The sequence below is a fragment of the Pogona vitticeps genome, chromosome 4 (genome assembly GCF_051106095.1).
Source record: "Pogona vitticeps strain Pit_001003342236 chromosome 4, PviZW2.1, whole genome shotgun sequence".
Lineage (NCBI taxonomy): Eukaryota > Metazoa > Chordata > Lepidosauria > Squamata > Agamidae > Pogona > Pogona vitticeps.
This window is the reverse complement of record NC_135786.1, coordinates 139,854,499-139,876,749: the sequence shown is the minus strand read 5'-3', so window position 1 is coordinate 139,876,749 and position 22,251 is coordinate 139,854,499. Positions and strand designations below refer to the sequence as shown.

Genomic DNA, 22,251 nt, shown 5'->3' with positions numbered 1-22,251 from the left:
AGCTAAAGCTTAATGAGATTGATTTTTAAAAAAATTAACATTAGCCATGGAAAAGCATTGTTGTGACACTACACACTTGCAAGATATGCAAAAAACAGTGTGGGATAAGAATGGCGAAAAGGAAATATATCTTGTGAAGACCAATGAAACAGCTGGAAATAGTGTGAGGATCTGCACAGATGTTATGGGGAGCAGGTACTTATGGTTACTGCCGTCCTGCATCTCACCCACACTGGTAACACTGAGCAAAAGAAATGCATGATGGACTGTTATATTCAGTCTTTTTCTCAGCCCAGTTATTGGTTGCTGAATCTTCTTGACATCATGTTGGATCATATACATATGGGGCCATGGTTTGGTTGTCACATTTATCTAAATCTAAAAAGCATTATTTGCGGAGAGCGAACAGATGCAAGGTACCATGACTGGCTTTACTCCAGTTACATACAGCCATGCGAAGAAAAGGTCTGTGCCACTTTATGAGGCATTATGGCCAGCATGTGGAAGGGTGCAGGGCACACAAGAGTATGGAAAATCAAAAAATGAACTCTGTAGTGAAGTGAAGGTTTTGAAGAAGCACCTTAAGAAAGGCAATCGCAAAACCTACTTGGTGTTTTTTTCTGAAGATATCAACCAGATGTGCATGCTGTTATTTGGCACAGGCAAATGGCTCCTCTAAGGACACTGGAATGACTTACCTCCGATCCGGAGCCAGCACATGACTAACGCTAACAGCAGTGACAGAATCTCCAACATCCAGGACAGATGAGCAGAGCTGGATTACATCCAAGTCATTCTCTTTATTCTCTTCTGCAGAACAACAGTTGCCCCATATCATGACCTATTTGAAGTATAAAAAGCAATCACAAAGCCATTCACTGGAAAGGAAGTTGAACAAAGGTCATACATCTAGATTAGATGGAAGCCTTTTGGCAGTGCATCCCCTCATCCACACACTGACAAGAAGTTAACTGACTCTCCATTCATGGGAGTGGGAGTTTTGGTACAATTTTTTAAATTTGCTCCATTTCTGTTATATTTGTATTGCAAACCACTTTGACACTTTTTAAAAGAAATGGTGGTACTGTATAGAAATGTGCTAAACACATGCGTTTATAATCTTGCCTTTCTTCCAGTGAGCTCAAGGTAGCATATACAGTATGGCTCACCTCATCCTCTCTGAACCCTAACCACAACCCCATGAGGTGGGTCCAGCAGAGAAGGACTGCCCCAAGTTATGCAGTGAGTTTCAAGGCTTGGTGGAACTAGAATATGGATTAGAGGTGTGCAGATCTGGTTTTGGATTGTAGCTCCCAGAATTCTCCAAGACACATTAACCTTTTCAAATGAACATGAATTTACATTCTATTTTTCTCACTATTCCATCCACTCAGACCCTTCTTCTCTTCTTATAAGTCTCTTCTCAATCCTATAAGCCCCCTAAGGAGTAAAAGTTTGTATGTCTAACTTAAATGCTATCAGGCGACACAGTATGATACCAATTCAAATAAATAGCAAATCAAAAAGCAAATATAAAAGCCTTACACACAAGATGCTGAAAAAGTTCCATACTGAGAGTAATTCCCTCACCTGTTCCAACCACAAATCCAGTACAAGTCTGAATATCATCCCACTTTTTCTCATGTAAGAGCTAGAGGGAGAACAGGAGACAGAGGCCCTGTTTTCCTGCCAGGACTTCATGGGCAACAGCAATAGCAAAGCAGTGTTTGCTCCTTCTGCAAATGGCCAGTATGAAGGCAAATGTCTCTCCCTACTCCCAGTTCTCTGTGCATGATATAGGACTTGAAGAAGCAGCAGAATGTGTTGGTATATTGCAAGATATAACATTCTACCCACTGTGGGTTAATATCCTTAAAGACCTCACCTGTCCCTTACAATCAATGAGGCTCTATAAAGCTTGGTCTCTCTCCCTCACCTTCACCCTTCAATGGTGCTAACTGACTGAGTGAGGCAGAGACCATGTGTGCTTGCCTGAGTTTGTGGGCATTGCCTGAGCTGCTGTCACCTTAATTCCTTTTACTGTTTGGTATGTTTTTGTTGTGTAGTTTTAGTAGTTTTATGGTTTTCTTAGGATGTCCTGTTTACCCTTTTCCTCAGAGAACTAGATAAAGATTATTATTTATATTTTGTCTCAGTGTCTCAAACCTTTTTTCCAACAGAATGACCAGAACTACAGTCAATGAGTGGCAAATACAACAAGTCAAAATATGTGATTCATATACAGTGGTGCCCCACTTGACAATTACCTCGTTAGATGAGGAAATCGCTTAACGTTGAGTATTTTGCAATTGCTATAGCGATCGCAAAACGATATTTTAATAGAAAGTCGCTTGACGATGATCAGTTCCCTGCTTTGGGAACTGATTTTCGCTTTACGACGATCAAAACAGCTGATTGTCGGGTTTCAAAGTGGCCACCTGCTGTTTCAAAATGGCTCCCCGCTGTGTTTAGGAAGGCTTTTTCGCTATACAGGCACTGGAAAATGGCTGCCCTATGGAGGATCTTCGCTGGACGCTGAGGTATTTCACCCACTGGAATGCATTGAACCGGTTTTCAATGAATTTCAATGGATTTTTTACTTTTGCTTGACGACGATTTCATTCTACAGCGATTTTGCTGGAATCGATTATCCTCGTCAAGCGAGGCACCATTGTAACAGAAAACAGAATAAGCTGTATTACCAGTGATTCAAGTAAAATTAGCGTGGCACTTAAAAAGGCAACATAATACATTGTCGCATGTGATTTTGTGGGAAAGAGTCATGACAAGGTGTCATGCCACGATATTATTCAAAATCCCTATTACACTAATAGCTTTATTTTATTATAATAATTGTGTGCTATCAGGTAAATTGTGACTTATGGCAACCCTGTCCAGGATTTTCTAAGTAGTGAGTACTGAGAAGTTTCTCTTCTTCTAGGGGAGCCCTGGGGCTGTGCAGATTGCCCACTTCCCAGAAGGCACAGTGGGGAATCAAACTCTCAACCTAAACTACTTAACTATTATTTATTTATTTATTTATTTATTTATTTATTTATTCATTCATTCATTCATTCATTCATTCATTCATTCATTCATTCATTCATTCATTCCATTTATACCCCGCCTATCTGGTCAATTATGACCAATCAAGTCAGCAATAACTTTATTAGACCAAGCAAAAAGATACAATATTTTATTTAATCTAATGAAAGTATAACTACAATGTGGGTTTTGAATTTATTCTCTTCTTTTTTGCAGCCACCATTAGTACTAACTAGAAGTTAACATGCATATGCCAAGAACAAATCCTATCACACTAATTTTATCTCATTTTTTGACTGGGTAACTTCCCTGTAGGTGGTGGGAATGCAGACATAATTTATTTTGACTTCAGCAAAGCTTTTAACAAAGTGCAAATAAAAATGCAAAATGAACAGTTACAAGATGAGGAATACTTGGCACAGTAATTCTACATGTGAGAAGAAACTTGCATTTGTTGCAGACTACAAGCTGAATCTGAGTCTGCTATATAGCACCATAAATGGTAAATTATATTTTATGCTGTATTAACAGAAGTATAGTCTCCAAATCCTGTGAAGTACTAGTTCTCCTCCATTCAGGACTGGTTATGCCTCATCTTGAGTACTGTGTCCAGTTCTTGACACTGTACTTTAAAAAAAGATACTGACAAACTGTGAGCTCTAATGCTTTGGGCAGAGCTGAGCACTCGGCTGGAAAAAAAAAAAGACATTTAACAAGAATAAGTGCAAAATACTTCACCTAGGAAAAAGAAACCTAACACATAGTCACAAGATGGGGGATACCTGACTCAGCAATACTACAAGCAAGAAGGATTTTGGAATCATCGTAGATAACAACCTGAATATAAGCCTACAGCGTGATGTGACTACAAAAAAGACAAATGCTATTTCAGATTGCATTAAAAGAGGTATAATCTCCAAGTCCCACAAGGTATTTGTTCCCTTCTATTTGGCACTAGTTAGGTCTCATCTTGAATACTGTGTCCAGTTCTGGACACTGTATTTTAAAAGGATACTGACAAACTGGAACAAGTTCAGAGGAAGGCAACAAGGATGATCTGAAGAATGGAAACCAAGCCTTATGAAGAACAACTGAAAAGATGCTCAGAGGAAATATGAGAATACTTTTCCAGTATTTGAAAGACTGTCATACAGAGGAGGGACAGAGTGCATTCTCAAGCATACCACAGTGTGGGAGGCTTAATAATGGGCTCACATTACAAGAAGTCAGACTTTGGTCAAATAGCAGGAAAAATTTCTTGTTAGTTAGGCATCCTTCAGTCTCGAAAGACTATGGTAACGTGCTCTGTATGGAGGACTTGGAACAGCACCTAGTGTGGCTGAGGAGGCCAATTTGAGAGTGAAAATCCCTTCTGCACTGAAGACAAATACAATCTGTCCCCTGTCCAGCTCCCTGATTTTGCTGCTTTCAGGACTGCCTCTTTGCCTTGGCCTGCTGGACAAGGGTCTCTTCAAAATGGGAGAGGCCGTGATGCAGTGCCTGCCTCCAGGCTGAACGCTCAGATGGCGGGTTTCCCTCTGTTGAGGTCCATTCCTAAGGCCTTCAAATCCCGCTTGCAGATGTCCTTGTATCGCAGCTGTGGTCTCCCTCTGGGGCAATTTCCCTGCACTAATTCTCCATACAGGAGATCCTTTGGAATCTGACCATCAGCCATTCTCACGACATGCCCAAGCCAACGTAGACGTCACTGTTTCAGTAATGTATATATGCTAAAAATTATTGATCTGCTTGTCGGGTTTCACCCTAAACCCCATGCACCCTGTGAAGCTAACAGACCATGGTGAGGTAGCACCTTACTGGCTGGGGACTGCCCAGCTCAAGGCGGGCAGTATCTACCTAGTGAGGTGCAATGATGTCTCCCACCGTCAGAAGTAGCCCCCGGCATCATGCTCTACGCCAATCAAACAAAGACTTATAACTGGTAACCACTACTTCCCATGTTGTTTAAAAATTTCCTTGTTAGAAAAGTACAACAATGAAACCAATTACTAGAGGCATTCAAGAGAAAATTAGACAGCTATCTGTCACATATACTTTATTTGCATCTGCATTTTGTAAGACTTGGAGAATGCAGTTTTCTATGGCAGTATATTTACACTTTTGTGACACAAAATGAGAGATAACTAAAATACATAATAAAAGACTGGCACAGAGATGTCCCTGATTATAAATAGCTGGCCTTATTGTTGTTGTCATTGGTATGATATATAAGAAGCTGCTTTTGGCTGCATCCACAGGCGAAAAAAAGTTGTTTTAAATTTCATTGTCTGCTTACGTCAGATTCAATGCCCTTCCTTAGTTTACTGAATGGCTGGGACTAATTTAAGTACCATAACAAGTCAGAAGAAAGTACAAAAAAAGGAAGCAATGTCATCAAGCTAACACAATCCTCAGATACTGTCAGCAACATGACAGATTGATCACAGCCATTTTAGAGGTGTTCAAAGACAGTCTTTGCGTCAGCAAGAGTTAGTAAAAATGGTCACACACCAAAAGCTGGCTTAGATCTATTAAAAGAGGGAGCAGTAATTAAACGCATACCATCCTGACCTTGCTGAAAACAGTGGGGCTTTCCAGGGATCAGACAAGAAAACAGAAGGCACTTCCAAATCTGTTCCTTGCAGCTCTGAGACACTGACGGGGATGATTTGAAAAAGAAAAGAAAAAAGCATACGTAGCAGAATGGCTGAGGTACTTTACAGAGACTTAGGTGGTGCAAATACCTCTGCCAGTTAGCAAATCGTGTACAGAAACAGAGACAGTACATTCTATTGCTGTAGGAGAAAGATACAAAAGCAGGGACTGGATGATTCCTGTTAGTTGGAAAACCATCTTTGCAAGGCTACCCTTGTGAGAAAAAAAGCATGTTGAAAAGTTGCTTGATATAAACGGTGATATATTAAAAAGGCAACCTGTACAGCTCGTATTCCCTCTAATAGCAGCAAGACAAAAGTCAAGCTTAAGCACAGACTGCAAAACACAACCTGAGAACATATGAGTGTTGGACATTTTGATTCAGATTATTAAATCTGTGGGAAGCTCTGTTAGGAGATCCTTTTGTTAGCAAAGTAAACAGCAGCGGTGTTCCCTATGAGCCTTTAAACCCACCTTGTTTGTCTATTCTCTGGAGCAATAAACCAGGCAGAAGTTAAAAGAAATAGTCCACCCTCAAGAAAAGATGTTAACAGCTTGAAGGTTAGAAAAAACTAGCATGCAGAAACAGGAAGTGGTGGATCTTTATTTCTTTGGAGGGGGGAGACAACAGGACAGTGAAAAGCAGTCAAGGACAAAGATAGCTACACCCTACTCTTATTTCCAAAAGCCCCACCAGGCATTTGGTGGGGAAAATGCAGAGAGTAGATGTTCCAGAAGATTATTCCAAATGTGAGAAGGTGGGATAAGACAGCAAGTCATTACTAAGAGAAGTTTTCCATGTTCTAATAATCCATTTAGTGGCAACCAACCCATTCCTCACTCCCCTCCAGAACAAGGTCAAAGAATGAGCATCCACAATGGCAGGCATTCATCCCTTGTAATCCTTGTATGTTTCACTCCTTATCTCCCTTTGTTTTTTGCCCACTACCAAACCTCCAACGTTATGGTTTTGATGGATCTGTTGCTTCTGTTGCAAAAGTTTCATATATACCAATGGCACTGCTGATTTACTACCACAGATGGCCATAGTACTCACACATATGACTTTTGAGAGATGCCAGGTGCATGAGATGTGGACAAGCCTGTACATCTGCTGTGGTTCTGCAGCAGCACAAAAGACAATAAAGGATGTCGTACAGAGCAAATATCTGTGTGGCTTAAATGTATGTACATGGATGGAAGCTGCTTATGCAACTCATGATTCATGGGGATCACTCCCAAACTCTAGGAGTGATTCCATTCTCCACACATTCTCCTCCCCATTCAAGACAATAGGCAACCTGCATGTGTTCAAACAAAACGAATTTGGAAGGTAGGAGAATAAGTCTCTGCAAAACCCAAATGCAAGTATCCTAAGTCAACAATTACATAAGAAATTTAGATATAATTTATTTATTTTGTTTATCCAAAGAATGATCCTACTGTTACTGTGTTTTTAATAAAATTAAACAACACTATAAAATTACACTCATGCAGTAAAATTAAAAAATACAACAAAAACAGAGAGATAATATAAACTCAGTGGCCTATTAGTATTCATGAAGGTTGCTATGGCTAATTGCAGCTAATTAGCAAAGTGCCAGGGTGCATCCTGCTCATATGTCAATTGCCCAACTCAGATGTGCCCTGACACTTCATCAAGTAGCCACAGTAGGTGGTGCAAATTTGCCACAAACACCAACATGATTCTGGTTAACATCACAAAAAACTCAGGAAGCAAATGCACATCTGAACATGAAGGTCAACACCATATAGCAAAATGCAGCTAAATAGGGTGTCTGTCACCTTAGTTCTTCACAGCAATGAATACTAAGAATGTTGGTGGTACTTGAGAAAGGCTTTCCCCTTCTCCCTATCTACCATACCTCTCCTATGGATGGGCAGTGGATAGCATCAAGTGCCTAAGCAGAGAGAACTGAGGGATGGCAGGAAGCATAAAGACATAGCTGCCTCAGGCACATCTTACCTTCTTGTCTCTGCTTCCAGTAATGAAATATTTGCTGTCAGGAGTCCAGTCACAGGACCAAATGATGCGACTGTGCCCAGGAGTGTTTTGGTCTGTAGAAGCAAAGAGGCTGAAAGCTGGTCCTGGAAAAACAGAGACAAAAGAACCCCACCCACCCCCTTTTTAAATTGTAACAGACAAAACTCTCTCAAAAAATGGAACAATAAAAAAGGACCAGACCGCAATCCACAGCAGGGACGGCCAACGGAGAACCACCATCCCAATTCGGTGTACCCTCCCATCTCTTCTTGTGGGGAGGTCAATGACAGAAGGAAAATATCTACCACCATCTATTGGCCAAAACCTAAGGCAATGCTGATCTACTCAGTCTGAACTGTTGCCCTTGGGAGTACTTTGATTTCTGCAATATACGTAATTCATACACTAGCGAAGGTATTGTCAGTTATTTTCAGATCACACGAAATTTGCAGGAGCAACATGAAATGGGAGTACTGCTGCTGAAGCTCAGATCAGACTCTATTCCTGTTTGAACTGATAATTTTATGAAATTTAAAAAAAGAACACACTATATCCAGTCCTTGTGGCACATTAATATTTAATTTACACCTTCACTTGGGGGGGGGGGGAAACACACCCTGTCAAATCACAACTCCTTCTGAGGTAAGAATACTTTGTAGCCAATTGTGCTGCAAATTCCCCAAACCTCTCTCCTTTTATAATTTAGCTACAATTTAGCATTACGTATTTATCAACAATATCAGCTCTTAATGGTAACCAGGATATCCATTTTAGGCAACATTTTGTGCAAACAGTGGTTTGAGACTTGGGATCCAGCCCTCAGAACCAAGCCGGGTTTCATTCTGGTTTAGAACCAAGGCATGGTTCTAAGGGCTAGATGTCCTCTCTTCACCTGAAAAAGCTACAACACTCATTTTCTAGCATTAACAGCAATATCTTACCTGGTTCTGTAACATCAATATCTTTATACTTCCAAAGTGACCACTTCCTGTCTCTTGAAACTGCTAGTAAGAATTTATCGTTAGGGGAAAATGAAAGTTGTGTTACTGTCAGGTTGTGGAAATGTAGGCTCTGCAGCTGCTTCCAAGTCCTAGCGTTCCACAAAATAACTGTGGCATGTTCTTTCTTGGAAGCCTGTAAAAAAGGGAAGCAAAAATATTAGAAATATGGAAAAAGGAACAAGTAGACTCCTGAGGTAGAAACAACAAAGTAGTCAACAGGTTGGAGAAACCCGTAGCTCTTTTTACTTGCTATAGGTAAGAAACACAATTATTATGGAAACAACAGAAATGTTAGGTCATTCACTCAGTGGCCAAGTTTTCTTCTTACTTCACCTTTATTTTTAAAATTGTAACAGAATGAAACAATTACCCCAACCCCCTTTAAAAACAAAACCAAAGCCATACATCAGCAGCCAATTCTATAGATACTTCTAATTCAAGAACTGGTTGTATTTCTCTTATATAGATACAGGTCAGAATCTTTGCATCAAATTTGTGTAACCTGATGTAGGTAATCGCTAAGGTGCTGGGGTGTATGGGGCACATGACCAGGCATAGAACTGAGAGGTATCCTGCACCTTGCCCAATTTGCTGCAGTTACAAGTTGCACAAACCTTACCAAAGCAAACCACAAAAAAAAAACCCTACAGTAAGTACAAGTTCTTTGTCATAAAATCTACCTACTACAATCTACTTCTTCTCATGCATACATGTACTTTGATACATTAATAAATTAAAGCAAAAATAATTTAATGGTTGAAATCCTGTTGCACTGTTACACAAAAGAGAGGCCTTCTAGCAGGATGGGTGATATAGAAGTTGAACAAACAAAAAACAAATAAATAATGTATAATTTTTGGAGGGGAATTGCCTCAAGTTAAGAAAACTCTAGAGGCATTATATGTTGCATGTTGAGTCAAGCTACTCAATGTGCAATAGATAATGCCTACATAGCTTTTTAACTTACAGAATTCACATCTAACAGTTATGCCTGTTTCCCAACCTATCATCAAGAGTCATTTTTTATAACTTATTTCGTCAGTTTTTCATATTCCTTAATTTCATCTTCTTTAATTTCCAGGTTTAATTTGTTTCCTATATAATTACACCACTCTCTCACCCCTTTTTCCTCCCCTATCTACAACTGTATGTTAGTCTGGTAGGATATGTTGACATTGACACTTTCTTTCACGCTTACCTTACATGCTGAGGCAATCAGAGTTTTTGCATGGTTGCAGGCTACACAAAACACTTCATAGCCATGGCCATATCTGCAGGGGAAAAACAAGAAAAAATGAAGGAGTAAAAGGATGGATCATCAATAGTGCTGGAAACTAAATCAAAAATTTTAAAACATTTTAAACAGCAACATCAGGCCCCAGCTTGTTGGGAGGGCATTCCACAGCCAAGGGGCCACCGCTGCAAAGGCCCAGTTTCTAGTTTTTTCCTTCCGAGCCTCTCTCGGCATCAGTCCCCTCAGCCGTCCCTGCTGGCTATGGCGGGTGATTCGGGTAGATCTGGATGGGAGAAGACAATCTGCCAAATATTGAGGTCCCAAACCGTTTAGGGCTTTATAAGTGATCATTAGCACTTTGAAGTCAACGTGGAAATGGATGGGCAACCAGTGCAAAGCAGCCAGGGTGGGGGAGATGTGTTGGTGTTTTCTCACCCCACTGAGTAGCCTGGCTGCCGCATTCTGGCCCAGTGGTTCTTAACCTTTGTTACTCGGATGTTTTTGAACTGCAACTCCCAGAAACCCCAGCCAGCACAGTTGGTGGTGAAGGCTTCTGGGAGTTGCAGTCCAAAACTCCTGAGTAACCCAAGGTTAAGAACCAGTGTTCTGGCCCATCTGAAATTTCCGCATCAGCCTCAAAGGCAGCCCCACATAGAGTGTGTTACAATGGTTTAATCTCGAGATTACGAGCGCATGTACTATAGTGAGGGCCCCCCGATCAAGATATGGCCGCAGCTGGGCAATCCGCCATAGATGAAAATAGGCGGAGCGGACCACGGACGCCACCTGGGTTTCCATGGTAAGTGCCGGGTCCAGATGTACCCCCAAGCTGCGAACCTCATTCTTTGCGGCAAGGGTCGTCCCCCCAAAAGAAAGGGAGTTACCTATACCGCTGACGGGAGGACCACCCACCCTCAAGACCTGAAGGTTCCAATTGGGAAGGAGAGAGGTATGCCGGGAAAACAAGGATAACAGGTAGATTCCTTTTCTGAACCCTTGTAACATATAGGGAATAGGGAGGAGAGGGGTAAATGAAGACTATTCCCAGACTCTGACCTTTCTTAAGCCAGATTCTGACCATCCACGGGCTGACTTAGTCCCATGGGCCAGAGATTTCCTGCTGTGGTTTAGGGGAAATGCAATCCCTTCCAGAACCAGTTCCGAACCTCGGTGGACTTCCAAGTTTATACATAATGGAAAACTATGTTCAGGTGCTGCCTTATTTTGTTACTGAATTGTCATGCTTTATACTATTTGACCTTGAAAACAATGTTTAAAATTAAAGATCTTCATGTACTTATTCCTAATAGTTAGTCCAAATATTTTCAGCTATTGGAAAAGCATTTCAGAAAAGGCAGGAGAATGAAAATGTTCCATGCTATTGGTCTGCTTACTAAATAATAACCAAATATAAGCATACTATACCAGTCTGCACAGCTTTGGGGCAGCTGTCCAGTCGTAGGACCCCACCACAAGAAATGACTGCTAAACCACTTCTGAATATTTTATGCCTATGAAACCCTAAGAAAGGTAACGGTGAATCAGAATTGACTTGATGATACATAATTATTATTAGATCCGATTAGAGTTGATCTAAGGCACAGGTAACTTGTTACCTTGTAATCTACCTATTAGAGCCTGGCTTGCAGCATCAAACTTTATTTCCTAAGTATTTAGTTCATCAAAGACAGAACATCTATATCTATATCAACATTGTAATTTGCAATGGCAACAGTTCACATATGTGGCTAGGCACCAGAAAGTGATGAATAAACAAACCAATATCTAGTGGTGCACATACATGTGTAAATCAGTCTATATTCATACTATAGTTAAATAAACAGAATCCAGTTCCTAGTATTATAAGATGTACACATCGTGCAGTTATAAGATTTCCAAAATGTATAATAGATATATGATTATAAGCATTATGTTGCACATACTTCACAACCAATTCACTTCAGAGAAAACAAATCACTGGATCTATCTGAGCTGTTTCAAAGTCCATATTATCCCTAAACATAATCTGTGCATTCAAACACTTCAGTATACTGCTATGCACAATTATGTCCTTAAATATTTATCAAAATTAAACATTTATTCTGAATTCTGATGCTCAGACTCTTATAATCTGCACTGAAATGTAATTGCCAAATGCTCTATTTTTAGCAGTCCAGTTCCTGTTTTTCTGGCTGCTATGGCAACATTAAGCCTACATTTTATGTGATTTCACATTGCCTCTTTCAAGATTAATACCACACAATTGCAATTGGGAACTAACAATATTTTCTTGTTGCTTGTCAAAATATACTGCTTACTTGTTCAGAAAATGTGCAGCAAAATTCTGAGTCTTAAGGAAAGTCATTTCATCTAAGTAGAGATGTTACAATGAGCCATATGCCCTTTCTCACAGAGAATTACCTCCCAAGGCATCCTGTTCAACACCTACAAAGGTATGGATACCAGCATCTTCCCTTTAAAACCATCTACATCTGGCCAGATGTAAGAAAACCCAACCACATGGTGTTTAAAATGATCCTCCATCCCCTTCATTGAAAAGATGATATACAATATCTAAACACCATTATTTTCTCTTTTCCCCCCCAGAAAGATCACTTACTGAAGATCACTCCTAGATCTGTACCAGAAGTGCCAACCTTGCAAGTTATGGGCACAACGGTGGAACATCCACCTATTTTTTCAGCACCAAATGGGAATTACTGAGCTAGCAAGTACAGTGGTGCCTCGCATAACGAGCGCACCGTATAACGACGAATCCGCATAGCGATCCCTTCTCCGGGATCGCTAATGCAGAGGCATTGCGTCCGTCCCTATGCAAAAAACTCGCTTACCGAAGATGGGCCGAAGACGGGTGCCAGGAAGGAGCAGCCGCCGCGAGAGTGATGCGGGGCCGTGCTGGCCGGGAAGAGAAAGGCAGGCTGCGAGGCAGGCACGCGAAGGGAGGGAAGCTGCGCGCTTGCGCGTCCTCCCCCCCCTTTCCCTCTTCCTCCTCGTCCTTCTCCTGACGTCCCCAGGGACAAAGGCAGGCGGCAAGGCAGGCAAGCGAAGGGAGGGAAGCCGTGCACTCGCGCGTCCTTCCCCCCCCCCCCACTTTCCCTCTTCTCCTCCTCTTGCTGCCGACCCCCCAAGCCTCCCACAGAGTCGGGCAATCAGCTGTTCGGCGGTTCTAAAATGGCCGCTGGACGCCCGAAATGGCCACATGCAGCGTTTTCGCGCCCTCCCCTCGCTTACCGAGGGCGCGAAAATGGCTGCCGCTATGGAGGAAACTTCGCTGAACGGTAAGTTTAGGGCCAATTGGAATGCATTAAACGATGTTTAATGCGTTCCAATGGGCTTTTACATTCCGTTTAGCGACAATTTCACATAGCGAGGATTAATCCGGAACGGATTAACCTCACTATGCGGGGCACCGCTGTATACAACCCAAGTTGTTCATGAGATACACAAAAACTATGCAAAACAAAGAAACTGATACAAAAGACAAGAGAGGGCTTCAAATTATTATCACAAATAATGCTGCCTTCTCTGAACTCAACTGTGGCAGAAACAGATTTAAGTTTATCTGTATATATGTGCATGCATACCCACATGCTTTTCAATATCGTAGTCTCCACTTGATTGTTCTGAATTTAGCCTGGTCATCCAAGAGAACAAACAGATTGGAGGGGGGGAGCACTGTGCATGAGCAATGCGCTTCTGGAGCAATTGGAATATGTCCCTTGTGTGACCATCTCAGTCCTATCAATTTGGAAGAACCTAATCACTGCCCATGAAAAGTATGGAAGTGAAAAATTTTTTTGTTGCCATTGCCATTTTCACCTACTGCTATCCAAATTCTACCATGCCCTCTTCCACTACTATTCCCCTGTGCATGAGGAAGACTGAGCATGAGGAAGAATTCTATGAAATACTAAAACTTACTGCTCTGCAAAAAGAACAGTCATAATTATAATTATTGCTGCTGCACTGGGGAAATACAGCTACCTCCTCCCTCATGGAAAAATCTCACTGCTCTGTTATACTAGTCCTAATCTGATTGCAATTGTCTCAAACATAACTCCATGTTGCATCCTCCAAGAGAGATTTCTGGGTTGAACTCATAAGGCATAAACCACACTATTTTGAGATGGATACATAAAAGGTCCAATAATGGTCTGGGGTGGGGGGGATCAGCAGGGTCCCTATAAAAAGGTAAGATTGGACTACTATTGGGTTTCTGAGAAGGTCTTTAGTTCAGGTAGTAAGGATGGGAAAGCTCCTGGAAATCTCTTGCCAGAAAAGAGTAGCAATACTGGCCTAAAAAGCATAAACCCCTGACTCAGTCAAGATACAGGTTCTTGGCAGCCCATTTTATTTACACTGTTAACAAGAATCCTATGCTTTTCAATATTTCCAGGAAGCAACTATCAAATTCTGCTCAAAGAGCAGAAGCTACAGTTACAGCACTTACTGATATCTAAGTATGGCCCCTAAAGCTTTGAGCACCTCTATTTTGGATATACTTACTGGATCGATACAGAAAAAGAAACCTTTTAATTTTATCTATAAACATTTAATGCTGGTCAATAAGTATGATATGCAAGTTGGAAACAAGTATGGAATGAAGGGCTGGACTCTCCCATTTTATCTTACCAGTAGAGGGAGGACTTGCTTTGACTTCAACACGCACTATATTTACAGTTCTAAAGCTGCAGGTTGTTCAGTGGAAAATTATGCTCCATGTACACTGGACGTGACAATGACTTTGTAGAAGAGGTCTGAGTAAATTTGCTAAGTGTCACCAATATAGTGCATCTTTCAAACATATGCTCTGATTATGCCCAATTGCTGCTTCTTTCCAGGGTAAGATTATTATGTGTGGAAGAATCTTTTAATTTTGTATATGTATATCTTTTACTAACCCCTTCATGGATGGCTGCCTTGTCGTGGTGAAGGGGCTTGAGTAACTCAGTGAAGCTATGGGCTACGCCGTGCAGCGCCACCCAAACCAGTGACCTATCTCTTGGAAATTAACCAACCAGAACTAGAGTCTCCATGCTGTTAAAGTGGCTAAACAACTGTCACTGCAACACTGGAAGTACAAGTGGAAGTACAAATAATGAACCCCTGTTCATTAATCAGTGGATTCAGAACCTTATAACTCTTTCAACATTTGAGTGCATGACTTATAGGCAGTAACTGCACATGGACACCTGAAAATCTGAGCAGCTTTCATCAAAGTTTGCACCTGCTTTTTGCAGGAAGGCTTTGGAATTTTATGTTTTCTCTTCTTTATCAAACTGATATTATTGTTGTTCTTTTAGATCTCCCCACCTCCGACTTAGATCATTTATTTCCAGCCCTTTGCAGGTTTTTTTTATCATCATCTTAGAACTGCAGAGCTAAAAGGAACCAAATGGATCATTGAGTTCAGCTCCTGTCAAGGAATTCTCAATGGGAAATTGAACTTTTATTTATATGCTTTTGTTTTTTTCTTATTCTTTTATGATTTGAGCACAATTTTATAATGTAATTTATATACATTGAAGCTATGTCCAGGTATAGCAGCAATTTCCCCCTTTGCATCTACCCTACCTCGCTGTCATCATGGCTTAGCCGTGGACCACCCACGTAAGGCACACAGAATAGCATCTTGACATTTCTTTCTAATGCCTGCTTGGAGCTGCAAAAACAGAAAGGCTGTCTATCACCTCTAGGCCACTTAAAACCCATGACCTTCTATCTGACTCAGCAGGTTACAAATGGCGCAGATCCTCAGTACCCAACCCTTGCAAAAGCTTTGGAACAAATCATGTAAGAATTCCACATTCCTGTAGATACTTCCAAGGCCCTCTGCTCAGACACAGGAGGCAGCCAAACTGCCTGAAACTACAGCACCCATGTCACTTTCAACAAGCCAAGGATGAGAGGCCATAGAAAACTGGCATATCTCATAAAATGAGCTGTCTAACTTAAATGGCATTTTAAAAATACTAGATCAAATGAAGAAAGCAAAGACAAAAACAGGCTCTCTGGGAACGATTCCAGGACACAGACCATGCAAAAATCTATCTCCAGATGTCTATTGACAGGCTATCAATCCTACACTCAAATATACACATATCCCATGCAAGTAAACAACTCCTTCACAGAAAAAAAACAGCTGCTGCTCAATTACTCTGTGGCTTCTAATAGCATGAGTTTCATGCAACAGCTACTCTGTTGTCTTCTGTTCGTTTCTCAGTTTTAGGTAGCATAGTATTCAGAACCAGAGCAAGTGTATAAATCTCTAATATGGAGGAAGTCAAACTCTTTTGCTTTTCTTGTTTCCAGCAGTCCTGTTTCGAATCTTAGCTTACCACCAACTTTTGCCTGATTTGGGGGTTTGTCCTTCGTTAGATGGCAGAACGTGAGGAGGAATTAAGGAACCTTGTAATGAGGGTAAAAGCAGAGACATCACCTTGCCAAAAAAAGTCTGAATAGTCAAAACTATGGTTTTTCCTGAGAAACCTATATGTGGGACAGGAAGCAACAGTTAGAACTGTTGATTGGTTCAAAATTGGGAAAGGAGTACGACAAGGCTGTATATTGTCCCCTGGCTTATTCAACTTATATGCAGAATACATCATGGGGAAGGCTGGACTGGAGGAATCCCAAGCTGCAATTAAGATTGCCGGAAGAAATATCAACAACCTCCGATATGCAGATGATACCACTCTGATGGCAGAAAGTGAGGAGGAACTAAAGAACCTTGTAATGAGTGTGAAAGAGGAGAGTGCAAAAACGGTTTGAAACTCAACATCAAAAAAACTAAGATCATGGCCACTGGTCCCATCACCTCCTGGGAAATAGAAGGGGAAGATATGGAGGAAGTGACAGATTTTACTTTCTTGGGATCCATGATCACTGCAGATGGTGGCAGCAGCCATGAAATTAAAAGATGCCTGCTCCTTGGGAGGAAAGTGATAACAAACCTTGACAGCATCTTAAAAAGCAGAGACATCACCTTGCCAACAAAAGTCCGAATAGTCAAAGCTATGGTTTTTCCTGTAGTGACGTATGGAAGTGAGAGCTGGGCCATAAAGAAAGCTGACCGCCAAAGAATTGATGCCTTTGAATTGTGGTGCTGGTGGAGGCTCTTGAGAGTCCCCTGGACTGCAAGGAGAACAAACCTATCCATTGTAAAGGAAATTAACCCTGAGTGCTCACTGGAAAGACAGATCCTGAAGCTGAGGCTCCAATACATTGGCCATCTCATGAGAAGAGAAGACTCCCTGGAAAAGACGGTGATGTTAGGAAAGTGTGAAGGCAAGAGGAGAAGGGGACAACAGAGGATGAGATGGTTGGACAATGTCATCAAAGCTACCAACATGAATTTGACCCAGCTCCTGGAGGCAGTGGAAGACAGGAGGGCCTGGCGTGCTCTGGTCCATGGGGTCACGAAGAGTCGGACATGACTAAATGACTAATTAACAACAACATAGTAGGATGTGGGGTGTGCTTCTGATTTAAAGCAAAAGTTGTATCCCAAAAAGTAACTTCCACCCCAACTAAACCCTACGCCGTAATCCCTACTAACCATCTCAGCTAGCATAACATTTGTGAAATGGAAGAGTTATAATGTAACACAGGCTTTGATCACATCAGGATCTACAAAAGAGCAGATTTGCTGCATAGTCCTATCCACAGTCAAAGAAGGTTTACTCATCCAGTCCAAGAGATGCATTTGAGGGAAGGAATTCTCTTTCTCTTTAATGGGTTTTGTCCTGACTTAAGCTGAGGCCCTTCTCTTTATAGAACTAAATGTATTGAACCCCCCTGAATCTCTTTGAGGTGGAAATTGAGGTACAAACAGGGTGCATAAACACGTCCATAATTTAAGTAGCAATGTTTATTTGTAGTCTAGATTTCCTCCCTTTTGGGGACGCAGCTTTAACCATTACTTATTCCTTTAAACCAAGTTTTCCTCTCTGAAGAACTTTACTGCTTTTTAAAACACAGGAACAAATAAACATCAATAACCGAAAAAGAACCTGTATGTCAAATTTGATTTTTTTAAAAGAAGTCTGCACCTATAGCGTTCTCTATTTATTAGGTCTATGGTTCATGTTTGTTATGTAATGGAAATGGTTCGTGCATATTAATGTTGCTGAGAGGCACAGCCAAGAGAGATGCTATAAGAGGCGGAGCGTGAGTCAGTCAAAGAGAGTAAGAGAAATGTAAGTCAGAGTCGGTCAGGCAGTAGAGAAAAGTCAGCAAGAATAAGAGTCAGCGAGAGTAATAGAGTGTGTAGTTTGGGAAATTCTGACGTGTGATTAGCTACTGAAGATATTTATGAATCAATCTCTGTAATAAAAAAAACCAAAGTTTTATTTAAAAGAACTTGAAGTGTGGACCTGAATCTTTCTGAAGTAATGGTGATTTAGAGATCGCCTGGTGGCAGCAGTGTAAAAGAAGACAGTGTTTGCCTTCATGTGCTCTGAGGCTTGAAGGTCAAGCAAGGGGCACAAGGGTAGACGACATAGCACCATTGCATAAATTACCCACAATCAACAGCAGCAAACCAACATGGACTCATAAATTTCTTCAAAGGGCTGGATCTCTAAAGAAACCACATCTATTCACAAAGGAAAGGCAGTGACCATCTAAGCTTCTTTGTTAAAGAAATGTCCTGCATGCTACAAGCTGTTACTTACAACTGTTGTGCTCCTCAGGCTTTCAACTTAGGAAACACATTTCAGCAAAAACTAGTTCTGCTGAATGAGGGAAGAATGGAAAACTACAATTTTCATCCCATTGATATTCCAAATTGTCCATTTGGGACAAAGGCACAAGTAGAGACTTCAAGCTTTCAAAAAGTGGCAGGACTGATAAGTAGAACTGAAGCAGCAATGAATATTGGCTGATAAAAATGTGCTCCAAAGCAAAGCGTGCTGCTTATATACCACCCCATAGTGCTTCAAGCACTCTCTGGGAGGTTTACAAGCTAATTACGCAAGCTACACATTGCCCCCCCCCCAGCAAACCGGGCACTCATTTTACCGACCTCGGAAGGATAGAAGGCTGAGTCAACCTTGAGCCGGCTACCTGGGATTGAACCCCAGGTCGTGAGCACAGTTTTGGCTGCAGTACAGGAGGCAACATGGAAACCTTTCATCAACCATAATTGCCACAGTTGCTCTAGATAACAAGTATACTGTTATTAGCCCAAAGCCTTTGGAATGAGTTGATTATAAGCAAATCTGTAGCATATAGATTAGAAGATATCCACTGTTCTTGAGTATGATCACGATAGGTTAGAAGCCCATGTTCCATTCCCTTTCAATTAGGACATGTACTGTCATGAGGATAAGACGGAAGAAATATTTATGTTACCCTGAGGTTGTTTTGGGAAGGCAAATCTATCCAGCTGGCTTCAACTTGCCCAGAAGAACATAACATTTAATGAGGGACTAGCCAAGACAATTTGTGGGAAGATGGCTGAAAAATGAAGATGTTTTTAAAAAGTAACTTCTGCGTTGTTTTCCTTTTATCTAAAGCTACAAACTGAGTTACTTACAACTTTTGGGTTTCAGGCCACAGTGTGTTCTGCAAGAGATGATCTTCTGTGGGAGGTTCTGGAAGAAATAATTTAGTTCAGAATTCACAATTATTATTATTTTTCTCTCTCTCATAACACTTTTCTCTTATTATCTGTTTTCTCAAGTATCAGCTCTATAAATCTCATGCCAGGACTAAAAACAGAATTTGAATGTACTCCATACCTGTCAGACTACATGGCTGAAAGTAATTGTCATGATATTGACTGGAGACACGACTAAGTTCTTCCTCCTCCTCAGCTGACTGTACTGCCATATCACCAGCTGTAAAAGTCAACATCAGAAAAACATGTTAAAGATACAATGGCTAACAAAAATTAAGCAGAAAAAAACCACTTCTCAGAAAATGAAGCACGTTAGGCAATATTACATTCTGTAATAAAACTAATCGAGACTTACAATTGCTCCAGAACTTTCTAACCTTCTGCATGCTAACATGGAGAATGGAGAATTCACTCAATTACAATGGAATAGATATAGAAGAATCTATGAATATTTGTGATTCTGCTCCTCCACTCTGGCATTTTCAAGAAACCCCCCCCCCATTTGAACTCTAGGCTTATTTCCATAGGAAATGCAGCTACGGAAATAGGAATTTTGTTAACAATTGCACTAAATATATTAATAGAGGAAAGACGATTCATTCAAAAAGAGAGAGAGAGAGAGAGACGCTTAAAATATACAGAAAAATTTCACCCAGTCATCAACTATGGGTGTGAGTCATAAAGTGTGGCACCAAGATATTTTAACTGGTTATATTCACAAAACAGGTTTTCATAGGGATAAAAGAAATACATGGACTGTGACAATATCAGAACAACATGGGAACATGTAGCACCCAAAATTTAGGCAAGTCTCCAGTCATCCTGTCACCATCTGCTTCCTAAGATCTGAGTCTAGGCAGCAGGACAGGCTAGTCATTAAACTAAGATGGTAATGACACTGCACAAAATAACGTGTAAGGACTTAAATATAAGTGCCTGTGGGACTGTATACATATGGTAGATGACACATGGAGTTTAAGTGAAGGACATACCAGCAGGAAAAGTTGCATGTTGTGATAATCACAGGTGTTGATTCCATACACAATTCTTTTTCAGGTGCATTGGCCTACAATTTCCAACAGCCTCCTCCTAGCTATGCTCTCTGAAGGATTTTGGGAGTTCCAGCCCAAAACACCTGCTAGCCACCAGGTTGGAGAAGGCCGCCATACAGACTTACCAGGGAGCAAATCCTATGGAACTCTGTAGGATTTCCCACTGAGTAGACATGCATAAGATTCTGCTGCTAGGGCCACCTTTGTGACAGAAACAGTTAAAATCACGACAACCCTGGCTGAGATCTGACAAAGATCCTAACAGTATGAGATTCTTGGAACATGAAAAGCTGCCTGTGACGATTGCCCCACGTCACTCCTGTCACTCATATTCAAGATCTCACTGAGCCTATGAGAGGAGTGGAGGGGTGGAGTCGGGATATAAGAAGGTTGCAGAGAGAGGAGATAGAAGTTGCAGAATGAGAGAGAGAGATAGTCAGGGAGATAGTGAGAAAATACAGTGGTGCCTCGCATAGCGAGGTTAATCCGTTCCGGATTAACCTTCGCTATGCTGAAGCATCGTTGAACGGGGCAGGGATTTCAATTGGAACGCATTAAACATGGTTTAATGCGTTCCAAATGAGCCAACTACTCACCGTTCAACGAAGCTTTCTAATGGCCGGCAGCCATTTTCGCGCCCTCGCCTCGCTTAACGAGGGCGCGAAAACGCTGCGCGCGGCCATTTTAGGCCATTTCCCGGCTTCCGGCGGCCATTTTGGCTGCCGAACAGCTGATCGGCGGGGGTCGTTTTGCGAAGATCGGTAAGCGAAACGCTTACCGGTCTTCGCAAAGCGATTTTTTTCCCTATAGGAAAAACGTTGTGCGATCGCATTAGCGATCCGAAAAAACGGATCGCTATGCGATTTAATCGTTATACGGTGCGCTCGTTAAGCGAGGCACCACTGTATACTAATATAGATAAGCTGGTCAAGGTTAATAGACAGAGCAGGTGGTGATTGAGTATGTGGGAAGATATATGATATTTTAATGATTTGATTGTATGCACTGAATAAAGAACATCTGTGATTCTGATTTAATTTAATACACTTCAATAAATAAGTTCTGTTGGCAATAACCAGACAAGTGTCTGACTAAAATCTTTTACATTGTGGATAAGAGAAATCCACTGGTGGCAGTGAGAAAAAGAGGGAACGTCGCAATTGATATCTGTTGGTGGGAGGACATAGTGTGAGCTCTTTGTTTGGAGAAACAAGCAAGGGCCATGTGGTAAACATGGATCATTTGTCTATCAAGCCAGTATTTGGCCCTGGTCTGTCTAATCCAGGTTTCAGGAATACATGGCCTTGTACATGTTGTTAGGCTGCAACTTCCATAGTTTCTTGCCACTGGCTATGCTGACTAGAGCTGACAGGCATTGCAGTCAAATAAAATCGCAAGACCACATATTCATCAACTCTGTTCTACTTTAGGACTTTGGCAGAGGTTTTTTTTTCCCCTTTCCCTCTGATACTTGATCTTTCTAACTGGGGATTTTTAATGTATTTAGTATGTTTTATTAGATTGAGTTGGAAGTTTTGAAATGCAGGGTGACATCGGCATATTTTAAATAATAAAATAGATAAAAAGAACCGAGGACTTTCTGCATGCCACTGAGC

General features: G+C 41.2%; 1 protein-coding gene across 2 annotated transcripts in view; it reads right to left on the bottom strand.

Annotated features, from left to right (window-relative positions):
- ELP2 (elongator acetyltransferase complex subunit 2) overlaps window positions 1-22,251 on the bottom strand; it is a 58,707-nt gene that overhangs the window by 6,000 nt on the left and 30,456 nt on the right. The window contains exons 15-20 of one of the 2 annotated variants that reach the window (XM_072998472.2): window positions 19,705-19,803; window positions 19,500-19,557; window positions 9,905-9,977; window positions 8,647-8,839; window positions 7,688-7,779; window positions 699-841 (exon numbers count right to left, since the gene is read on the bottom strand). In XM_072998472.2, the coding sequence (XP_072854573.2) occupies window positions 699-841; window positions 7,688-7,779; window positions 8,647-8,839; window positions 9,905-9,977; window positions 19,500-19,557; window positions 19,705-19,803 (658 nt within the window). Of the gene's footprint in view, window positions 1-698; window positions 842-7,687; window positions 7,810-8,646; window positions 8,840-9,904; window positions 9,978-19,499; window positions 19,558-19,704; window positions 19,804-22,251 lie in introns of both variants that reach the window. The other variant, XM_072998471.2, reaches the window with a different exon arrangement.